General features: G+C 31.3%; 1 protein-coding gene across 1 annotated transcript in view; it reads left to right on the top strand.

Moving 5' to 3' along the window:
• LOC124370398 overlaps window positions 1–12,107 on the top strand; it is a 32,814-nt gene extending 20,707 nt beyond the window's left edge. Inside the window, exons 2-5 of the mRNA XM_046828682.1 lie at window positions 10,032–10,705; window positions 10,850–11,148; window positions 11,277–11,537; window positions 11,710–12,107. Of these exons, the coding sequence (XP_046684638.1) occupies window positions 10,032–10,705; window positions 10,850–11,148; window positions 11,277–11,537; window positions 11,710–12,107 (1,632 nt within the window). The remainder of the gene's footprint in view (window positions 1–10,031; window positions 10,706–10,849; window positions 11,149–11,276; window positions 11,538–11,709) is intronic.
• Window positions 12,108–26,166: the final 14,059 nt, after the last annotated feature.

The following is a 26,166-nucleotide window of genomic DNA, read 5'->3' as shown; positions in this document are numbered from 1 at the left end:
TTATATTATATTTAGTGTACAGAGTGTGGCAAAATTATAGAATATTTTTACATTTTATCAATCATATGAATACAAGAGCCCTGTAATAATTTAAAATTGTATAACAACATTACTGTATTTAATATAGATACAATTTAGAAGACAGCCCAAAATAACATTTATTACAATTAAAGCATTAGGAAGCTTAGGTATGTATTGCATAAATTTAATGGCAAATTTCACATTTCATAATGAATGATTTATTAATTCAAATTATTGTAGATTAATACAATTACTTCAAACAGTTTAATACTAAATTCACTTTTTTGTAATAAGTTTTGATATCTTATTATTAAGATTTATCAACCACAAATTATACTATTCTAACTGAAAAATAACCAAAGCGTTAGAAAATATCATATTACTTTTAAATTTTAAATACTAAATCTAAATTCAAGATGGCATATTTCAGGTGAACACAAATCAATCTGCAGGTAACTAATATTTTATGGACTTATAGAAACTAATATTTTGATTGCAGTTTTATGTTTAAATTTTGCACCAGTTCCTTCATTTTGACACTCCGTCTAGAACTAAATGGTACCAAAAAAGTTTTTCTATTAAGATTGATCTCTAACGCTACAGTATTTAGTTATAACTTTTGTGCAGTTTATAAGACTCGTTTATGAACCACACGGTTCCGAAAAAGCCACACGACTTTACATTAGACTATTTCCGTAACACTGTAAACTTCCGTTGTTTTGGGGTTTCTGGCCTCAGTCAGGTACTTGAATTAAAACTTCTTGAGTTTCAGCCTCTAGGAGATTCTTATGTTTGGCAGATTTCGGCATCAAGCAGGCACCAGCTTATAGTATATATGGGCAACCACTAAAAGCATTTAGCCTCTAGAACATCGTAGTAACTGAAAATTCATGGAGTCTACCAGTGCTAAATATTGGAAATTTTCTAACCTTTGAGTCTTTTAAGCTTTTAGATACACCAGGACCCTAGAATTTCCAGTTCTTGGCAGTAAACAATCTCCAGATGGCCCGGTTTCTTAAACGTTCTTCTCTTTTTGAAGCTCTTTGAATTAAAACCTACCAGACCCTTGTTAGTACCCTGGCCTCTACCAGATCCCCACTTTTTCAGTTCCTGGACTATATAAGCTCTCAGCCTCTACGAGATTCTGCAGTATGGCAGATCTTGGACTCTTGCAAGCTCCACTTTCTAGCCGGACCCAGTCTCTAATTGTTTTTTTAATCTTGTAGGTCACTTCATTTCGCAATTGCTAGCCGTTAGGGCTTCATATTCTATACTAAGCTCCGGCCTGCAGCATGTCTTGGTTTCTAATATGTGTCAGCCAATGGTACCTGTCAGCGTATGATAGCTCTCAACCTCTGGAACCTAGCCTCTAGGTGGCCTAGATTTCTGGCAGTACTCGGACTTTTGTAGCACTCAGTATCCAGCACAGTGTGGACTCAAACATGCTCCGGGCTCAATAATAACATAGGTTTTTTTCTTCTCCTCTTTAAGGCCCGACCTCTAGCAGATCGTAACCTCAGGCAATCTATAGGCTTGTGTGAGATACCTCCTCGTCCTGCTACGATAGAACTAAGACTACGACAAAAGTGGAACCAAGTCTTCGATCGTATCTTAACCTGTGATGAGACTTGAGTAAAGCGCTTCAACTGTAAAATAAAACGGCTATTTCTAATTTTGTCGTATATTCCAAAAACGTTTACTGGTGCAAGAAGTCAATGATTATAGTGGTTTTCTGATACGATGTTTAAAACACATCGAGCATATCGAACATATGGTAACCAACTTTACCAACTACACTTTCATGACAAAAATTGTATAAAATATTCTGAGTCTTCCATAATCGTGAAATGATGAGATAAACGAATTGTTTTCTTGATTTTCGCCACGAATTCATCCCTCACAAGACTTAGCCTACCACTGCGATGCTTATCGTAAACACTAGTTTTTAAATTTTTTTGAAATTATAGCACCAATGCCTCACTCTGTTTTTACTCATTATTCCTTGACCGAACGCATCACAAATATGTTGATAAACTTCAATCGGTTTGTGAAATATTTCACCAACAAAACCCAATTCAGTACAAATACCTCATAAAGATAACTGATACAACGAAATATCGAAAGACGCGATAGAATTTATTTTTTTTTTTGCGAGGAAATGATTGATTTCCACGTTCCTCGGTCGGCGAGACATTTCCAGCTGTTTACCATCCACCATCTCTCGACAAACTACCTTTACCGCAGCGCTATTCCAAGATTGATGAGGATTGGAAATGCAGTCTCTGCAGATCTGGATTTTTTTGGGATGCCCTTGTCATCATTTAAGAGGAGGGCAGCCACTATACTGCATGAGCTTCATTAGTTTATTGTTATTTAGCCAGATGTCACTGTTATAATAAAATTATTTTTGTTACTTCAATTATTGTTACATTTATACATAGTCTACTTACGTTTTCCATTAAGAATATTATATATTTAATTGATCATTGTTGCTCTTGTTGTTTACTGTTAATTTGTTATTGTTTTAGCTGTTTTGTTGATCTGATTAATTTATAGTTATGATGTGGATGTAATTTTGTTGAATTTATTGATGTAAAGAGCAAATGGTAGTCATCAAGAAACCAAATATTGCAAAAACGTGTATTGCCGTTCATTGTAACAAATAAATAAATTTAATGTAGCCTTACGAAGAAACCTACTCTATATCAACATATAATAACTCATGGCATAGTTTTATATCTTTATGTTTGTAAGTATTAAAATATGAGTATATTTGTTTAAATTTTAACAGCCCGTCATTTGTTATAGGTATTTTTCTATCACAATATTAGCCTATTTAGATCATGAGACGGATCCATGTAACTGATTAAAATATGTATTACATACATTTTTTGCCAAGATTTAACTGTGAATTTCTGTGTCTATACTTATAGTAAAAATTAAATTAAGTAGAAAGAACACTGACAGTCTTCTCGGTACGACATAGTGTAAATAAACCTTAGTCCTAATGTTACATAATGTTATAAGACATTACCTGGTTGAATCTGGGACCCAGGTGTGTACCAACATAAGGGGGATTGTAGTTGGTAATTTATCGCAAAGTACTACTACATATTAAGTTTCTACGGGAAGGACAGTGTATATCAAATACAAATTTCTACTGTAGATAGTTATTTAACGATGTAGGATTTAAATGTTTGTACAACTAAAGCCAATTTAGTTTCTTCATAGAGTTCTGTATCTTAGTTATAAAAATAATTTACAGTGTAATATAATGGAGCCCTTTGTTATTTTTAAAAGAAAGTAGTTATACATCAGGTACATACTATGTTTATGGTTGATACGATCAGGTAAAGAGAAATTGTCACGAAATCTGATATAAGGTTTTAGGAGTGTTAAAGTTTTTCTATATTTATGAGGTATATTTATGATGCCAAACTGAGATTGAGTTGTTGATCAAGATCAAGAAATATATAAATATATCCAGGAAAGAAACCTCGATCATATATAATTTTTAGGTCTTGTAATCTAGTTATATACCAAGATTTAAAATACGTACATACAATGGCATAATTTACCTTACTGTTCCGATGATGAATATATATATTAACTCACCATTAATCTACAGTATTTTTAGGATTTTTGATTGAATACTGAGAGCTAACACATGTTATAGAAATACATGTTATATTCTGTAATTATTGATAGTTGTAGAAAAAAGGTTGTATTAATTAGGTCTAAATTTATATATAAGTCTAAATTAATTAGTCTATGACTATCGGAAACATAACTTCTAGATATGCGCTGAAAGATTACTATTGTTGTTGGGTATGCTACTTATCATAATAAACGAATTGAAATTGGATTGAAACAAAAATTATAAAACTGTTTTGAAATCTATAAATTTTAAAGAGAGCATATCCAAAAATGTACAAACCAATATTTAATTTGTAACATTTAATGAAATTATGTTAAACTGTATAAGTTAATATACAACTTAAAGCAATAAGGAAAATAAACACTTACACATTTAGTTTAACTATTTAAATTTTTACTAATGCTTAAATAAATTCAACATAGTAGGCTGAATAGTTTAAGAAAAGTTGAATACAAAGCTAGCAAAGTGACATTTATATTACAATCAGTATGTAGCTCAAAGGGCCCTATTTCGGTAAAAACCCTCTACTTCCGGTTCTTGTAATTTGTTTTCATTCTGAGAAACTGAGATTGCAATAGTTAATTTTGCCTTGTGCCTGTGAGGATTTATTTCAAAACAATAATTATGGTTATTCGTTAAAGAAGTCTCGTTGTTTTACGGGCTACAGTATTAATAAGAATAGCTCATTAAGGCATGGTCGTGTTCATTACACAATATAGAAATTTTACCGTAAAATTCCCATATGAATATGTGGTGGAAGCCAAATAGTTTCAAGTACTTTACTAAGTTTTCTTTTAAGTAAAATCTTGGTAAATGGCTTGAAAGTAACTTTTATTGTTCTATGCATAAGACTATCCATTTTGCATTTTATGTGTAATATTTTGTAAAACATTGTACGTAAAGAAAACTTCTGGCCCTCCGACGAACTAAATTTACTTTACAGAAATTAACCGCTGTACAACTTCCGTTAACTTTGTAATGTGAAACAAGAAAAGTACAATATTTTTTCAAATTTGATTTTTTTAAGACGGTAACGAATGGACGAAACACATGGGGTTGGATACAGCTGCTATTATTCGTAGAACACAAATTTATAACATAACGTTTCTCCCTTTACTTATTCAATACGTCCAGTATTGTTGTGAATGAAGTGAGTACATGTGCAATTCATTCAATACGTTCTTAGACTTTTATAAAAAAAAACTATGTGTATTACGCGATAAAAAACTATTTATAAACACTGTTTTATCCCGGCTGAAAATTTACTTCCGACCTAATACTACACTAAGAGTAAGAAACTATTTTATGTTCAATCGACAAAATAAGAAATTTACCAAAATAGGGGAAAATATTTTACTTAGAATAGTAGTATTTTGAAATATATCTTTTACCTTTTTAATAATTAAATGAACTCTTTTTATAAAATTGCTAGTAATGTTAAATAAATAATATTGAAATATTTTGATCAAATGGATATTTTACTTTTTTTGTGTTAAAGAGGTTTCAGAAAGAAAATTTATTACATTCGAAGGGATATCATGATATACTATTGAGTAGTATTATTATATAAGAAATCTCCTTTTTTATACAATGCTATTAGTAAAAAATGTAAATATTTACATTAAAAAGTTATAGTGTCTATTTTTCTCGCTTAGTAATTTAAGTTTAAATAAATTTATAAATATTTAAATATTTTCATTATTTTTACAGTTCTTTTAAATTTTTTAGAAAAAAAAACTTCTTTATTGGATGCATTGGCTTAGGTGCTATGATTTACTAACGGAAAAGTTATAAAATTTAGGTACATTAAATTTACAAAATAGATGCACGAAAAACAACTTGCTTGTAGGTTGAACTGTTTATTTTCTCCCCATTTACATAATATTACAACTATTTAAAAATAACTAATACGTATTAATAAAGGATATAGTAATTCCATTATACTAACTTAAAATAACACGTGTACTACTCGTTTATAATATATTAAGTGATGTAAAATGTTACACTATCTTTAAAATTTAGGTTGCCATATAGTTTTAAAACTTTTGTTTTAACACACTTTCAACTCATTTAGTACAATCAATAGCATATCGAACCAGCAATATACTGTGTATAATAGTTTTGATTATGATATTTACAAGTGGTGTTTTTCTAATAGTGTTAAAGTAATTAAATTATACTTATATGCAAATTTAGTCTAAGTTAATATAGTCTTTTATCCTACAACAATCCATAGTAAAATCATATAAAATCTAATATATATACAACCGCATGTGTAACTGACTGACTGACTGACTCACTCACTCACGTATACTAATTCTAACCTACTTCCAGATGAGTTAGAGACTTGAAATTTGGTACACAGATAGCTGTCCACGTGTAACCACCAGGAAAATCCCGAAAAGTGAGAATTTTTCATTTTCAACCCCTCAAAAAAATTCCCAAAAAATCGCGCATTGTTCACCCCTGCAGGCATTTTTTGTAAGCCCGATAGCGGGCAAACCGTTGGAGCTAGCTCGGATCTGACGGAAAATTCATAGTCAGGAATGAAGTGAACTACAAAAAAGGTCAAATGACTTTTTGCTCTATCTTCCATGGTTAAGCGACAAAACGCTCGAACATTTGAAATTCCAGAGATTTTTTCGATAAAAATAATGTTTCAAGCCCGATAGCGGCCGAACCGTTGGTCGTAGCTCAAATCTGATTGACCCATCAAATTAGCAAATTGCGCGATCTACAGAAAAGGTCCAGTAACTTTTTGCCCTATCTCGATTGGTTTGGCCGAAAAACGTGATTATGTACAATTTTGTTGTAACTTTTACGCGAAACTTTTGTTTTTGGGGTCGATAGCGGCGAAACCATTGGTCGGAGGTCAAAATAAGACCAACGTTTTATTTAGGAAATAAGATGACCTACAAAAAAGGTCCAGTGACTTTTTACTATATTTCCCTTAGTTTGACCGCAAAACGCGATTAAGTGAAAATATTGGACATTTTCGCCTAAAAATTTACATTCCGGGCTTGATAGCGGCTAAACGGTTGGTCGTAACTCAAAACAAATTTTAAACGGGATTTAGGAAATCACGTGATCTACAGAAAAGGTTCAGTGACTTCGGGAGTTGGCTGAGCGTTAGCTAAGCGTCAATAGTAGATAGGGACAGAGGAATATTTATTATGTTCACAGACACAATACCCTCTAAAAAAGGCCCAAGTGTGTCATTAACCCCCGGTAATATTAACCCCCCCCCCCCGGGGATTTCCTGGTATGACCTGATAACCTCCTGTACATTCAACCCCCTGATGTGTTAACCCCCCTGGTAACATTAAACCCCCCCAGGGAATTTCCTGCCATGACCTCATGTCCGAATTTTACCAGTCACCAAATCTCTTAACCCCCCCCCCTGGGAAGATCCTGGTATGACCAGATAACCCCCTGGAGACTTATCCCCCGGTAACGTTAACCCCCCCTGGGAATTTGTTCATATGACCAGACAATATCCTGACGAAATTAAACCCCCTCTTGTCTTAACCTCCTTAACATAAATCACCCACCCAGGGAATTTCTCGCCTTGACTAGATAGTCTCCTGGTGATATTAAACCCCCTGTTCGACTTAAAATACTGCCTTGAGGTCGGTTTTTATTATGTTTATACTAAACAATTCAAGATAGCTGACCCGTGCAGACTTTTCTCCCGAGCTCATTTCTGGCTAAACCATAGGTCGTAGATCAGATCTGAGGGCACAATCGAAAGACAAAATTAAATTTCCAACAAGAAAGGTCCAGTCACTTTTTGTCGTATCTCTAACGGTTTAACCGCAAAATGCCCTCAAAGTCAAAAGTTTTTACGAATCCGGAAAAAAATCTATGAAAAAGGTCAATTTTTAAATCCCTTGTCATTTACTTAATGTCCGGACTTAACCAGTCACCGAATTCCGCTTATCCCCGAATTTGCAAGCGTTTACTTTGGGGGCCTGGGGGCGTAGCCCCCAGCGAGCCGAAGGCGAGTATATTTCTATAACATGTAAAGCTCTGTGTTCAATCAGATCAATCCCTCTAAAACACACTGGAAACTGCAATGCACCAAACTTCCGCTCTTCCCGCTTAAGCAAATAATCCTAACAATACTGGAGTACTATCGTACAGTACTAACAAGCTCTCTTGTTTTCATTACACAGTAACTAAAATGCAGAAATTCACTTTGTTTTATCTTTATAAAAACATTTCATTGCATTACAAGTTTGACTTTACATAGGGATGAGATTTCTTTTATCAAATAAGATCTGCAAATTGTCTTTATATACATGCACATTCTTTTACTTTACAACAAAAATTATAAAACACTTATAAGCCTGTTGGGTACACATAACATGCCTAATGGAAAGATCAGGTTTAATAAAAATGTTGAGTTTACGTTTAATTATTTACAGTTTTCTCATTGTTTACAGTTTTGCAATTCTACGTATTCTAGTGTTAGGACATTTTAATGACAAGTTTAGAGTGGTATTTTGTACTACTCATACTAGATAGCTGACTATTTACTTAAAACATATTACGTCTAATCGTATAGCTCATGAGTAAATGGAAACAGATTAATAACCATTTCAAAATATTTAGGCCTAAACTAGTACAAAAATATTAAGCCTGCTGAGTGCACAGTTTCGTTTGTGGGAAGGTTTATTTAAACGTCTAGATTTGTCCACTAATATTTTAGATTTAGTTATTGGTTTGAAATTTGGTGCTTAATATGTTCTTGCTGTAGGACGTGTATTGATAAAGTATGAGTAATACTTATACTTGTCATCTTTGATTGCGGACTACTTACATAAAACATATCACATGTAATCGTGAGTTATACATGAAAATAGAAACGAGTTACAAATTTCATTAAAAAGTATTTTGGCCTTTAATATATTTTCATTCTGTATGTTTTGTGAAAATTACATAATAGTTATAATAAATCAACTGTGTAAATTTATTCGTACTTTATATGCTCTCTAGAAACAGTGTATTCTATGACTATTAACCTATTTTGACTTGTTCAAACCTCAGTTTAGGCAAATTATTTCTTAAATACTAACAATAATTTGTGTCTAGCCTATATTAATGCAGTAAATTGTGTTGTAGTACAGCCTCTAATCATCTACACGTATTAAAATTGCAAAAATATAAATCAATTACATATACTGATTGGATAAATTTCAAATTCATAAATATACTGATTACTCCCCTTAGTAATGCTAGGAGACCTTTTACATTTAAAAAAAACAGTTCCTAGTAACTCTCTGTGCAGGAAATAAACGAGCAATTCAATATAGCAGTCGAAATTGAATATAAATGGGGCTTTTATTCCAGCAGTAGTGGCTTTACCCGTTAGGGCAATAAACTATTTAACCATTATATTTTTTATTATTTCAAGTATCTCACGTTTGCCGAATACATTTTTAACATCAGGTCCAGTTAAGAAATAGCTGAAATATAGAAGACATACATTTGAATTTATATGCAATTGATTATATATTTTACCAAATGCTTCCAAACTCACTAAAATATAAGTATGAAATTTATAAAAAAGTTACAACTGTTAAGTATTATTTTGTTGCTAGTAGTGTGTGTATAGATCCGCAAAACCCGTACAATTCCTCAACATAATTTTTTTATTAATTTATCTACACTTATTTTTAGGTTATCTTACTCATTACCGATAACCAATTGATTAGCTTCCAACTACCCAATCACAAGGTTATATAAATTAATTGTTAACTAAAAACCCCTGGTGTACCTCTTATCAAAGTTTACTTCTAGAAAAACTACTGTCTTACTATCGGGGACCATTTCTTAAGAAATTGTATTATTAATTTTATCTATGTTTACAAAAGAGTACTTTAATTGTAAAATAGGTTTTGCCATCATTAAGTAATTTTAAGATTATTAAGAGCTGTTTTAATAGCAGCACATGACCTACCAAATATATTATTGTATTCATAAGTAATATGCGTTACACGAATACTCTTATGGTTATTGCAGGTATTTTAAAAGTACCTTTGTATAAATCCATTCATGTTTTTGAATCATAATCATCAAATAAACCTTTATAAAACCATCAATATACATGAGTTTGGTCAACTACATGAATTCCTGTTCGCTCAGCAGCGCCTCTCAAAGTCTTGTCGGCTTGGCAGAACTGCTTCAGCTTTATCAGCACAACAGGATTGTGAATCACCGAGGTGTTATTCTCGACCTAATTTTTAATCCTTTTACTGACACGATAGTTATCCCAGCTGATGATGTGATAATCCCCGAGGAATGAAATCACTCACCACTAAATTTTTCGATCAACCTCAATTGTGCGAAGACCAATTCGAACCCTTGCTCAAGTCACAACTTCAGACGATACAACTTGGATACCGTCTTTGCCTGTATCCAGGGATTCTCTTACCCAACGGTTGATTCCACTAAAGCTGAAGAAAACTTCACTCTATTCTGTAGGAACCTTGCCGATGTTATCAAGCTTAACTCTCCCATTAGGAACTCCAAAAGATCAAATTTTCCCAAGTGGTTTACTGCTGAGCTCAGGCGCCTGGTGGTCGAGAAGAAAACTGTCCATAGGCGTTTCAAAGAGACCGGTAATCTCTCCTTATACGATTCTTTTAGAAAACTTAGAAATCGGTGCAGGCAGTTAGCCGGTGAGTGCTATCGTGACTATACAAACTATGTGGAGTCCGCCATTCCTAATAACATTAAGATTTTTTTGGCACACATCAACAATCTGAAGAAAGCAAACATCACATCGAACCTGGTGTATAATGATGTTGAAGTGGATGAACCTAGCGGCCAATCCGAGCTATTTGCTGATTACTTTTCGTCAGTCTATACCAACATATCACTCCCATCATCTGACTTTGACTTTAGAACTTCTGTCAACCTACATAGCCTCGTTTTAACTGCTCAACAAGTGGAATCAAAACTTAAAGCTCTCGATCCCTATAAGGGAATGGGTCCGGAACCTCTACCTCCTGCGGTGATCAAGTACTGCAGTCCAGTTTTGGCTCCACATCTCTCAATTTTTTTTCAACACACTGCTCGCCAGTGGCACCTTCCCTGCAAATCTGAAGATTAGTTTCATTACCCTATTTTCAAATCTGGTGAGCGATCTAATTTAACTAATTATAGGCCGATAGCCATTCAGTCGGTGCTTGCAAAGGTTTTTGAGAGCCTTGTGGTGGATAAACTTGTATTTGATCTCAAGCATGTGATCGCTGAGGAACAACATGGCTTTAGGAGGTGTCGATCGACCTCTAACAATCTCCTGGTGCTACGTAACTATGTCACATCTGCATTTTTCAGGCGGAGGCAGGTCGATTGCATACTGCTCAACTTCTCAAAGGCGTTTGATAGAGTCAACCACAATCTTCTCATTTCTAAACTGAGAGGCTATGGTATAACGGGATCTCTACTGGAGTGGCTGTCAAGTTAACTGAATAATCGAGGAGTGATTGTGAAGTTTGCCGGCTCTTACTCTGAAATGATTCCAGCTCGCATTTCGCTCCTCTCCTTTTCAGTCTTTTCATTAATGATATTTGCGAAGTTATCTCTACAGGTTGTCTCATGTTCGCTGATGACGTCAAGATATTTGTCGAAGTGAACTCTCCTGAGGACTGTCAGCGACTACAGGATACTTTAGATCATATCGGAGCCTGGTGTCAGCGGAATGGGATGGACCTGAATGCTGATAAAAGTGCTGTACTCACGTACTCCCGGCTGGACTCACTCACTGTATTCAACTACACTCTCTTCGGCTCCTCACTAAATAAAGTCTGCAGTTTTAAGGACCTTGGGGTCGTTATGTCTAATGATCTCAGTCCGTGGAATCATATCTCACGCATATGCAGCAAGGCCAATTCACTAATGGGATTCCTATGCAGAACATCGAAAGACTTTCAATCCCCAAACTACATTGACAACACTGTTCAAAACCTTAGTGCGTCCGATCTTAGAATTTTCATTTGTTGTTTGGTGACCCTACCTGACAGGGCACATTGATACTCTTGAGGGGGTGCAGATCAGATTCTTGAGGCTCATCGGACTACGTCTTGGCTATCAGTTCCTGGAGACGCCTGTTGACTGTTTGAGGATCTCCCTTGGCCTTCCACATTTGGCGACTAGAAGAAGGATGGCGGACATCTTGATTCTTCATAAGATGGTTAACGGTGCTCTAGACTGCCCTCGTCTTCTCTCTCTTCTCGAGTTTCGAATTCCGACATCCACTCGTTCCGGGGACATCTTTTTCAAGAGGGCACTTCCTTCTCTTTACAGCTACCACAGCTGCATTCCCAGACTTATGAGAGAAGGTAATGAGGTTTCAGGTGGTGTGGAATTTTTTGGATCCTCTTATCAGTCATTTAGTTCACGCTTGGGGAAGCTACTATGACGGGCAACTGTGTTAGTTCTTAATTTGTTGTTGTTTAGCTGTTTACTGTTATTATTATTGTGTTCTTATTACATACGTGTTATTATTGTTGTCCAGATTCCTATATATATATGTGTGTGTTCAGATTCTATACGTGTATTATTGTTAAATAATTTTTGTTACTTAGCTGCTACTTTTATTATCTCGTCCAGACTCTTTACGTGTTATTATTGTTGTTAACTTTCAATTATTGTTGTTCAGATTCCATGGATATCATTACACTTATTATAAACCTTATTTTAACTCGCCATAATCCTTTATGTTATTATTGTTAATTTTCTCTGATTGTGTTTTGATTTTGTTGTTTTGATTAATATTAAGTAAAATACTTGATTATAGATAGCTGCTACCTTTGTTATAAGTTATGTTGTACAATATGGTTTACCGTTGAAATAAATAAATAAACTATCTACTATAATATTGATTAAATTCATGTTGTTTCTAAATCTATCTTCATTTCAATTTGAACAGGTGTTTTAAATAGTCATCAGTGTGCAGTTGGTGTAACGTTTAGACAATACGAATAGATTTTGCAGGGAACAAAATGTAAGAAATACTATAATCCTCGCAATGTATGTACGAAGTAGTGTATTACCCGGAAAACAAATCAACTATTATTCAATTATAACTATTTTATTCAGCATATAAAATGATTACGATAACATTGAAATAAATAAATATGGGGTTATATTGTACCAATAATTTAATTTCACAAATTTATTTAGTTACTGTATAGATTTAATCCTATTAGTATTTTTTTTTACGTTTTCTTCTTGAGATTATTTAAACGTAGGCAAGGTAAAAATAATTATAGCTATACATTAATTAAGTTAGTACGAAAATTCATGATAATTAATATGATCAGAATATATTGGAAAACGTTAAAAATGATAGAATTTGGATTTCAAAGTCAGACAAACTGTGGTAGTTACAAAGACACATATACTGCTTCCGTGCTGAAATTTTATTGCATGATATGTTTTTATATCTGGCTAGTATATTTAAACACAGTAACTGTCTATGAAAATATAAAGTATAAGGTAACATAAACCATTATGGCAACAATGGCTAACGAAACCAATATATGTTACAATGTCGAATAGCCAATACGGACAGATTGACGTATAGGCAGCGAATGGATTGCGTGTAGAGTGAGATGAAGCCCCAATACAAATGGAGGAAACGTGTTGCGAATTGAAATCGAAGGAATGCCTGTTTAACCTGATAAATGATGGATTGTAAAATCCGAAACTATAACAAAGCGAAGTGTTTACAGTGATTCCAAAAATTCAACATTATTTTCAATCTTACCAAAAGTGTAGTGGATAGAGTATATTTTTAATACAAAAAATTATAACACTATTTATTGTGTTACAAATTCCAAAAGAATACCAATTACTTCTCTTATTTTTAAAAACTCCACCATTGAAAAAGTCTTATTAGAGTTTCATAATGTAAACTAAATATAATAAATTGATATAAAAATATTTTCGATTGGTGTGCATATCAGGTATATGACACAAAGAACTACCTAAATGTTTTAAAAGTGTTTTTCTTGAATCACCCAAAATATTGTAAAAGTATATTTTGATTATAAAATGAAACAATTAGTTGTGAACTTCATGCGATTTTATACTGAGATAAATTGCCACGAGAAAAGGAAGAAATGAAAGTGCTCTTACATTTTCCTTACTTATTCTATTAACTAAGCGAAAACTGGCTCTGGATCAGCATTTGAATTTATAATAATATCTTATAATAACTTAACAGTGAGTATAACAAAACATTTTGATTATTTTGACTAAAAAGTTATTGTTCATGTAGATTATTTCTAAAAATACAACTTATAATATTTGTCTAAATATGTATTGAATACTTACTAAGATATACTGGTTATAATAGGTAATTATTTTTGTTTTTCTATGGGAATAAAGCATTATTTATACTTATCAATCAAGGAAACAATGTTGAAAGATACTATTACAACACACATTTAAAATATAAATAGGTATTAAATATGCAAATCATATACATAATACAAAATTTCATCAGAAATTAAATAATATTTTATTATAATACAATTTTGTAGTGTAATAATATAAAACCTTAATTCTATGAGATTTAAACTAATAATATTGTATACAAAAATAAAAAGTTACCAGTTATTATTATTATTCAATATATTTTTTTATTTAAAAATCCTCAACTTTTTATACAATTTCCCTGCTGAGGCAAAATGTAAAAATAGGTCACTCTGTGATGAACTACAGGGATATGAAAGCCAAGTTTTAACTAGGCTAAAATTACAATTACTGAATTGGTAAAGTTATTGCTATTTGTGGGTTATAATAATAGCCTAGTAATCAAGAATCGATCAGTACTGCATTAGGACTCATCCTGGTTTTCCCCCTAAAATCTATTGAGCAGTTGTTATTAAGAAAGACACGTACTTTCAGATTTACTAATTGTGGCGGAGGTCCCCAAGTAGGCTATCAAAACCGATAAAAATATGGAACGATAATTTTTATAGATCTATTATACTTCTTCTCGCATAATACGATCGAAAGCTGATTCACTTAAATCATCGTCGGAAAAAATATAGAATTTAAGCGTTTGTTGCCTAACGCTAATTTAATATATTTAATATTGAATTATGAATCAGCTGGTAGGTACCAGGTGTGTCAACCTTCGAAAAATACAATATAAGTAACTTTTACGAGTTATTTTTTTTTATTTTAATTTTTTCTTATTAAAATCAACATAAGAATTATATTCACTGATTTGATTTAAATAAAATTAATCCTGATGAAGTTGAAAATAGTCAATGCTCTTTACTTAATAAGTGAAAAATAGCTCTTGTATTTTAGCCTTTTTTAGGTTTATATGTAAAAGAAAGTGCCAGGTTTTTATTCTTCGATATTTAAGGAAATTTAATTATTTTAATAAAGACAATTTATAAAATAAAATAATAACTAATAATATTTGTACAGTTACTTTAAAATTGTATTAATAAAAATCATTATACAGTTCTTCAGCCATCTTTCTTGCAAATGAAATGAGATGTATAAAACCTCATCATCAGTCTTCCTTTTTAGGTTTGATTATAGATGTCTTGCAATTGTGATTCAAATGAATACATCCAGCTTCTCAATGGATTTAAAAATCTTTCGTTCATTCTGAAGTGGATGTGGTCAAAGTTTTTTTAAAAAATCCAAGACATTTTTCCAACTAATAGTGAATTGCCTCCAGTAAAAATGTAATCTTAGGAACTGATAACGAGAGCAGTAATGATAGGTCACCGGGTACATGCAGAGGATACAGATGCAGGAGTTAATAATTAGTCTTCGTCTCTTCAGAAAGATTTATTTACTTTTTACCTCACTATATTTTACCTCTCAAATTACACTCTGCATAAACCTTAATATCTATTAATTGATTAAATATTCTTTTTAATGGATAGGCAGACAGACAATCATAATGAAAAGGATTTTTTACATAACCTTGGCAAATAGAAGACACAATAAATTGTGCGAACTTACTGAGTGATAGGATTCAACGCCGCTTAGCTAAATTCCATGCATTATAATCGAAAAAATTCTTGGGTATGTGGATAGGAATTTCCATAGAAATTTTAAGGTCTAATATGTTATTTACCTACATAACATACTCAGGATACATTACCATTTCGGTACTTCATTTAGGTACTTCATTTTATACTATTCCTTAAGTTTAAGTTCCTGTGAATTTATTATCGCGAATGAAAATTAACTACACTTAATGCATATTACCGCAGGAAATACACAATAATACACCGTTAGATTTCACGGATCAGAATCAGTGTCCAAGATCTTATTTCATAGAATGGCGATAATAAGTCAATTCCAAAACTCAATGAGAAAAGATATCATGCAAGCCAAGAATCAGTGCAATATCATACATGATATAGTATAGCGCCAAGATACGATTCGATTTAATCAGTATGCTATCTCGTAACATAAAACGACGTCCAAATTCTACTGCTCGTGTTTTACGTTATTACAAATAAAACATTTCAAATTTACCTTTTTATGTAATATTTTAATAATATAGACCAAGACTTTTGTTTGCCTACGTCTCAAATATTTTACAGTGACGTTATAACGTAAAAAAGGAAATAAAATCTTATGTTTACCAATTAAATGTATTTTAAGTAAGTTGTGTCTACACGGACAGCGTTTGTAATGAAGTAAAATGAACGCTTTTAAACGTAAAATGGTCCAAACTGCCTTGCTAATATTTATTGACATGCTCAGAAATAAAATACGTGGGCTTAATTAGAGAGCCACAGCCTTACATCTACGCTACAGTAATGTTCATATTCTATGCACTGACGGAATATTGCGCAAGAAACATGCCTTTAGTGTAATCAAGGATAAGCTTGGCAAATTCATAACGATATTTACAAACATCGGGATAGAAGTTATTTGTCTTTGAAAGATTATGAAAATGATCAAATAGGATCTTATTAAAAATTTTGTAGTTCAAAAAATTTGAAAAAATAATTTAAAATTGTATAGTGATAAAATAAAATATATTATTTTTTGGAATAAAATATTAGAGCTAACAGTTTTCCAACTGTGTTTATGACTATTGTGGGTATTCAGAATTAAGATAGAAAAGTCCTACAGCACAGATGTTTTATAATTATCCACTCAAATCACTTTGTTTAAGCAGTTCTAGGATTATAATTTGAGGATTAGAAGTAAAAGTGCAAGATGTCAAAACTTATAGGTTATCGTTTCGAACGAAATAAGCAAAGTATAATGTGTTTGTATTATTGCAGCACATGTTAGTGCTACTTTTGTTTTCCATTCCTGAGTTCTCCTTGAAACGGTTCAAATAGAACTTAACAATTTATAGTCTTTTCGTATCAATTAATTGTCATTCAATGTAAGGAAGATTGCGTTTTTACCAAACATTCATGCATTTTATATCTGTGTACTAACGTATAAAATAACAATAAAATCCACTGAATGAGTTACTGAAAGGTAACTGCTATAACAATTATAAATGGATTTTAGCACAAAAGGAATTAGTATTTTTGTATGCATTTGTGTTCATTAATGGTTTGCAATCTTAATTAAAATGAAAACATCTATAACATGGCTAGCTAAGGTCTTGAATAAAAAGTTCGTTGTTTTAATTAAAAGTTGCAAAAATATCGTCTAGTTTGCAGGAATTCGTTGTTATTGCGTATACTTTGCATCTCAAGAATTCAACTAAAGAGGGAGAGAAGTTGGACTTTTTAAGGCTAGTAATACTACAGTTTTGTAATAAAATTGATTGAAGAAACTATATATAAATACATTTAGCAGATAAAAATGCAAACAATTTAATAATGTACGTAAATTTTCTGTATATATATATATATATATATATATATACTTTATATATATATATATATATAAATCAAAACAATTTTATAGGCATTATTAAAGAAAATTATCCAATTAAGTTTCTTATTTAAAACACTGTTATACCTATGTATATAAGTGGTTTGTGAAAAATAAATTCTTTTTCAGAAAAACATAGAATGTAAAGATATTTTTTATATTATATAAAAGTAAAGAAAACATTTGAAATCCTAGAAAATTTACATCAGCTTTTATTATTGATTAATGTTATATTTTCCGAGATATTTTAAACACAATGCTAGTTTACACTATCTGGTCTAGTGTTGTTGAGTTCCTACGTCACAAATAAAGTTGCGGGACCCAAACTAGATTGAAATATTTTCTTTATAATGCACTTGGTTGAGACTTCTTGGCATCTATTTAATAGTGTATAGTTTATTCATTTGTATAACGATTATTACCCTTCTTACTTGCCTAAACGCTTTTCTTTCATTACTGAAACAAGCAATTTGAAAACTCAACATGGAGCCTCTTTGTTATTTATTCCTGTTCATAGATCTTCTATTTACAGTAAATCATTCACGAGAAGGTACATTATTTACGTTATACACGAGATTGTATTCGATTGATACCTATTGACTCCGATACTGACAATAGGATGACAGTTTTAGATACGTAAAGAAATTTTAACATTTACTGTCACTTTATTTAAACTAAAATGCAGATAGAACTACCATGTCTTGTACAAGGAAGCAATGTAATAATTTACAGTTTCCTTACAAGCTAGGTTATCAGTATGCACAACAAGTAGCTGGTTGTAAACACAGGAGTACCATAATACCCGGCTTTGCGGGTCACACATTCTGCTGTATACTCATACAAGTGAGGGGTATCTTATCAATCACTGATAACAAATTTTGTTCAAAAAAGTTATTGCATATTTCAAATTACCCCTTTTAGAGCTTAATTCATGTCATGATACAAAGTATAGATGGTTAAATTAAACTATTAAGTTCGATCTCGGAAATATTTGGAAACCCAAATAAATACTTATTTGGTTAAGAAGAACATTGTAAATGATGAAAAAAAGCATTTTAAAATTAGTAAATAACTTATTCAGGTAGGAACTGGTTCTCATTACCTTTATTGCATTGACGGCTGATTCAGTGATGACTGTATATTTCATTATACATATTTTATGCAAACACTCATTGCAGTTTCTTTAAAGAAATTTACAAGTACTCCTGATAGTTAATGTAATTGAAAATTTCATTTCTTTGTTTGAAATTAATTTTTAACGATGGAAGGGTTGTGAAGGAAACAGCAATTTGCCATCGTTCAGTGAAACAAAAAATCAGTAATACTACGTGAGTCGTAGGTGGTTGTTAGTCAAATACAGACGTATTGTGACCTGTATTCTGTAGTTCAGTTTTAATGATTAGTGTTGTGTATAGTTTTTATGAAGTGCATGTTTTAGAGTTAGTGAAGATGACACACAACACGGTGGTTGTGATTCCTGTCTTAGGCGTGCCACAACCCTTTGGTATGTTTCGTATATTTTAAACGTAGTTTGTAATTATGTATTAGGTTAGTTATTTACCAGAAGAATATACCAAATTGCAGATCTAGAAACTTAGTGTTACTGATTTGTTTGTTTCGCTGAAGGATGACAAATGTGCGGAAAAATCCTGTTTCCTGAAAATTTCAAGTACATTCCAGAGCCTTATAAATGTGAATCGTACTTTGTTACAGTAAAATTATAAAATAATGAAAGAGTTGTAACGATTACAGTAACTATTAAAATTACGGAAGTACCAACAGTAACAGGTGTGGAAGAAAAGATTCAAACAATGTCATGCCCAAGACAATTGCCTATCAGCCCAATTAATTATTAATAAAAACAACTTAAAATTAATTGATTGTACGTGTGATACTCAGTAACAAAATTTAGCTGACTAATTTAACCTATTTAGTCAACTGGAGTTAGTAATGATGTTTAGATAAACATAGTGCAAGTGATAATAATTAAATAAATTATAAGGGTCGAGAAATTTTAACATATCATATAATAATATATATAAGCTGTAACAGACACCAGCTGTTATATAAAAAAGTGTATCGCTTGTTGTATGATGTGTTAATATTGCGAAGAGTGTTCTACTATTTTCGATATATTTGTTAAAACCTAAAGATATTTATTTGAAAATAAAATGACAGGTTTACTGGAATATTTTTTTTACTCAATATATAATATCCACTCTCAATGTGTGACAAACATTACTACTGGTGCGTACTGGGAGATTAGGAGTAATTTATATCACTTAGTACAGTAAAGATCTACATTTATGAACTACAATCAAATTTAACATTAGTTAACAATTTTAACTTGTACGAGTATTTATATTGTTTAGTAAATATAAACTTAATATATACTGCAGAAATGGCTAATTTACTCTATTTACGTCTATTTACCAACAATTCTTTCACAATCGTAAATAAAAAATTATTGAACAAAGCCGTTAACGTTTGATAATAATGAACTCTGATCTCGTAGGCCTTCTCGACATTGAGATTTTGTATTTCGGCAGTGACGAAAATGGAATGGATGTTTGCAGAATTCTATTACACCAAATGAATAATAAAAAAATATTTCAATATATTTTTTGAAGTAGGTGAGAGTTGCATTCTTTTCCTAATACCAGAGGTAAATTTTAATTTCATCAAATATCCTTTTTTTAAGTCTACTAGCGCATATATATATATACTTTCTGAATCAGGTATATTCAGGTATATATATATATATATATATATATATATATATATATATATATATTCAGGTATGTTTCATATGAAACAAAGCAAAATAATGTCTACTTTCTGAATCAGGTAGACGACGCCTTATAATCTAAATTTGTTTCTGAAATTATCCTATGTGCGTTTGTTCCTCATTTGCCCAAACCATGCAAATTCAACTAGAGTGTCGAACGGTAAATCATTTATACAAGAAGCTTAATCACTTAAAATAATAAGTACAAATAATATGAAAAGTTCCGCTAGAAGAAAGATAGTTTATCGTATTAAAACTAATAAGGCTACAAATCTGAGTTTCAAAATTGGTCTCGAAAGAAGTAAGTAAACGGTACTACCATACAAAACTTTTGTACAACAAGATAAGGAACTTTAAAATGCACTTTAAGCATATCACATTCTCAGCAAGTTTAACTGTTCAATTATGGAGTCATAATAAATATGTGTAAAGAAACGTAAGATACGTGGAACTTGTAGGTACGTGCTGATGCAACGGCTAACTTACTGAAGTTACACATTAATCGAGGTCAGCCTACTTATGTAATAGGGACTGTAGGCTAAACGGAACGTTTAGGTTCGCTCTGAAATAGTGTTATTATCAGACACTTGTAATCTGCTCTCCATTAACTCCAGCTCAACATCTAACTTACTGAAGTTATACATTAATCGAAGTCAGCCTACTTATGTAATAGGGACTGTAGGCTAAACGGAACGTTTAGGTACGCCCTGAAATAGTGTTATTATCAGATATTTGTCATCTGCTCTTCATTAACTTCTACACAACGGCTAACTTACTGAAGTTACACATTAAACGAGGTCGGCCTACTTATTTAATAGGGACTGTAGGCTAAACGGAACGTTTAGGTACTCCCTGAAATAGTGTTATTATCAGAAATTTGTCATCTGCTCTCCATTAACTCCTGCACAACGTCTAATCTACTGACGTTACACATTAAACGAGGTAAGCTGCAGATACACTAGGGAATGTGGGCTACAAGGAAAGTTTATGTACGCACTGATGCAGTGTTATTACTAGCCATCTGTCATCTGCTCACCATTGACCTCTGCACAATGGCTAACTTACAGACGTAAAAAATTAAACGATGTCAGTCTACAGATATATATTTCACATAAAGGGTAGGTACGTGCTGATGCAGTGCTATTACCAGCCCCCTGTCATCTGCTCTCCATTAACCTCTGCACAACGACTAACTAACCAAAGGTAACAAAACATAGAGGTTCAAAGAAAACATTTTTTTCATACCACATACTTTGTTTTTTACAGATTTTTGAGAATTAATGTTATTGTTAACTTGAATTATTTATCAATCTATTCCACCTGTAAATTTCATAGGCGTTTTACTTTCTAGAAAAATGTTACAAACTTAAAACTTATAATTCTTACATTGCATTATTGTTTGAATTTAAAATTTTAATGTAATGGGTGTTTTTACAAATACTAATTTTTTAAACAGTATCTAATAAATATTGTACTTTAAACGTGTATTATTGAAATAGTGTAAAAACATAATTGTTTTGTAAATACTGTAAAGTGTTAAAATGAACAAGTACTTATGACTACCCTCCTAATACTCTTTGACACATTAGATCAATTAAATTTTCAAATACTAAATGTACAAATACGTACGTAATAATACTCGTATAGAAAAACAATATTGTATTTGTTACATATTTACAGATTCAACTATACGCGTTTTAGGATATACACGTAGAAATTTTACATTTAGGGTGCAATGCAATGGTCACTGAGTGTGTAGTAATGACACTCTTCTGCCCTACCCTAAGCAGATGAGGAAGTTATTAGTTGGAAACTGTATTTAATTAGTTAAAATAATGTACATTGAAAACAATTATTGAACAAAAACTGGTTCTTCAAACATTCTTCTCTAATTTGTAATGTGAGTTATTTTGATTATATATAAGGCATAAAATATTCATACTTTGTTTAATAATTACTATTGTTATTATAATACAACATAATGTATAATTGTACAATTATTATTATTAAAAATTAATAACATTACTGTTTAATCAAACATGCATTTTCATGTAATTTTTCATGCCTTTTTTATGTAATCCCTCTTTAGTACTGTAAGTCAACTCCTACTCCTCCATAGATAGATTGTTTAAAACAATTATTAAACTGAGACAGGTTTCAAAGCATTTCAACGCATCAATCAGACAAAAAGATTGTTAGGATTAGCGCAATTAATTATTAATAAAAACAACTTAAAATTAATTGATTGTACGTTCGATACTCAGTAACAAAACTTAGCTGACTAATTTAACCTAGTTAGTCAACTGGAGTTAATAATGAAGTTTAGATAAACATAGTGCAAGTGCTAATAATTAGATAATTAATAAATTTGAGAAATTTACATAAAAACTGATATTCCTCTTGATATCATACCTGGCCCAAAAATTAAAAAAAAATGTTAAACCGTATAGTTTTATTTACTACTGGGATATTTTATGAATTCTATACTTCCAGAGTGTAACATTTAATAACCAGAGATACTCCTTAAAAATATTTGATATGATAAATGTTATAAATATTCGGACCCCAAATACACAAAGAATATTACAATAATGGTAATAGCAATGCTTTAAATTATGGACATATTTTTCTTCTGATCTTGCTATATGGATATTTATTATTTGATATTCTAAATATTTAATTCCCTAAAAAATAGTTAACAATATTAGGGTTGACTTTTATAAATTACACGTTTTTCCACTCCATTACATGTTCAAAGGTTAATGTGAAAGTTAAGCAATTCATTAAGAGAAGTGGCCTTTTGAGGCTTCGACCTGGTCGTTAGGACTTAATTATAGCGAGGACGTTGTAAATTATTACTGCTTTCCATATAAAATTTCAAAGTTAAATAACAAACAATAATTTATTAAAATTAAAATAGACAAAATTCTAGGGTACTCTTCAAACATTTTTTTCTTTTCCTAAAACGTTATGGGATAACCAATGTTTTTTATGAATGATCGGAGTTTGGGCTAATATAATACGAAACTTGATTGCCTGATTTAGGTTAAGTGTACAAAACCCTATAAAATAAAATTTACTACCTTTTTACAATAAGAGTAAAAATAAATTTAATTCAAATTTTGTGTAAGTCAATCACAAACAAAAAGAATACACTAATTAATTTCGGTTTAAAGTAGTAATTTGGAGCATTGTAGCGTTTCCTTTCTTGTCCGAACAAGACTATATATAGTCACATCGGTCTCAAAAGTATTCTTCAGCATACTTACAAAAATTTTATACTTTCATTGAAATAATCTACATCCGACCCAAGCTAAAATTTCTATTTAGGTTATGAGTAATGCGTGTGTGAAACTTCATCATTTTATTTAAAATAAAGAAATAAAAAAATTTACACATCAAAAAGTGTTAAAAATGTTTATTATTGTAAATATTTGCATCAAACACGAGACTACATCTATAATATGTATCTTTATATGTCAGCGGGAAGTTGAGAAACGAAAATATAGTTCTTATAGGGTTATTAACTCTATGTGTTCTCTTTGTATGTGGCTGATCGTCATAAATATTCTTTTTTATAATTCAGTGATGAAGTAATTGTGTGGTAATTTTCATTCTTAGAACGGTGTGATGTTGAAAAACAAAAGTATTGGTTTTCTTGCGATTTTGACCCCATTATTCTTCTGTTATAGGTAATTAATTATCATGATAAATAAATCATGATAAATAAATGTAAAACAAAGTATAATAATATTATCCTTAGTAAAAAAACCTTCATAGTAAACGAAATATAGAGTAATATTCTAGCCTGTTTTATAAAAGCAAATAATACAAGACACATTAACAACAAAACCACAAAAATATATAATATCATATAAAATATAATACACTGATCGCTAAATAAATAAAAATACGTGTTAATTATAGAACTCTTAAATACTGAATTTAATACTTTCTTATGCCTTTTATTACTCCGTTTACATTACTTAAACAAACTATTGTGAATTAAAAGATTTTCAAAAGTCTACAATATGGTCAGGCAACTGTAAGCGCTTTCTCTAATTGTCATTATCTAATCATAAAATTGCGAAGTATTTCATCTATAAAAGGTAGAATATATATAAATTATATATATATATATATAAATTATACATATATATATATATATATATAATTTTTAAATAAAATTGAATCACAAAAAGTACTTGCTCCACCGGCACTCGAACCCGGATCTCTCACTTGCCGGGTGAATGTGCTACCATTACATTTAGAGCCCTTATTTTTTAGGATTAAATTATATTGTACGAGTATTTGGCCGTATCTTTCACATATGCGTTTAAATAACTAAACTAACACATGATCTTACGATCATAAACTACTTAAAACTACCATACTTTAAATACCTACAGGACCAAATACCTGTCAAACGACTTGTATTTACGTAAATTAAATTTGTATAAATGGCAATAACCTTATTTTATTTTTAACTTTACATTGAATTACAAAAAGTACTTGTTCCGCCGGGACTCGAACCCGTTCACAAAAAGTAATTCCTCCACCGGGACTCGAACCCGCGTAATATGTAAATATATACATATACATATATTACACATTACAAGTAGCTACAATACTTCATATTATTTCTGAAAACATTCCCAATATTAAACAAGCTATCCATGTATGGAATTAAGTTTGTTTCTTCCGCAAATAACACTCGAAATGGTTCAACATAAAAGTCACAAAAAAGGTAAAAACCAATAAATAGGTAAGGAGATTTCAGTTCGCCTTATTAACGAGTAGATCTCTATCCACCTCACGTAACCGCTACAGCGATCATTAACAGACCACGTTTTCCGCTTCTCAAACACCCTCTACTCCTTAGTGTAGTGAATTTTTTTTCCAATTTCTCTCACCTATAAAGGAATCCAAATGACTTAAATACTGACATTTATTTTATAATCTTACCAAATTTTAAAGCTAATTCAAGACTATTTCTATAATTTCACGTAAATCAATTGTGTAAAGTGAGTCAAATAAAACTTTAATAAAATACTAAACTGGTAAAATGAATACATCTCTGTCTGTGTGAACACACTTGTTTGGCGATGTACATAAATATAGACATGTGTATATTACAATAGTTGTATCAAGATTTTATTAATTTTCAATAATATTATTAAATACATCCTTTTATATTCAATTGAAATATGTAATTCTTGTTTGCAAATGAAAAGTGAACTACATTATTAATATCGGTTTAGTATTTAAAAAACAAAACTTTTTTGAATATTTTTAAGTTTCTCACATCCCAACACCAAAATTATCAAACGCTCATGTAAAGATTAAAATACTTGTATAGTTATATTTTTGTTATATATTTATAAACTGTGTAAATGGGTTTAATATAGGCTAATAAATCATGGAAATATTTAAGCAAAAGGTGTTTGGCTGGTTTTACTAAACAAATGCACTTTGATACACGGGCATCATAGAAGAGGTTTTAGTTATACGGAATCAGGGCTGTCATTACTGACAAATAGTATTTAAAATTTCTTATTGAGATAAATATTGTGAAAAATATGAGTGGGACCACATATTCGAGGTGGGTTTGATTGGTGGTAAGGGTCATTTCTTGTCGATAGTACATGAGCAGGAAGAGCGGGCGGCATATAAAGGTTCTTATGGAGGGAGAATAGGATAGCTATGTTTCTATATTTTTCAGTTAAAGTGGGTACTGTACAGTACTCTCTCATGTTTATGCCAGCAACAACCATAAACATTAAGGTTATACCACCCACTT

This window comes from Homalodisca vitripennis, unplaced genomic scaffold, assembly GCF_021130785.1.
Source record: "Homalodisca vitripennis isolate AUS2020 unplaced genomic scaffold, UT_GWSS_2.1 ScUCBcl_152;HRSCAF=1406, whole genome shotgun sequence".
Taxonomy (NCBI): domain Eukaryota; kingdom Metazoa; phylum Arthropoda; class Insecta; order Hemiptera; family Cicadellidae; genus Homalodisca; species Homalodisca vitripennis.
The sequence above is the reverse complement of the archived record's forward strand: the minus strand, read 5'-3'. Positions and strand labels throughout refer to the sequence as shown.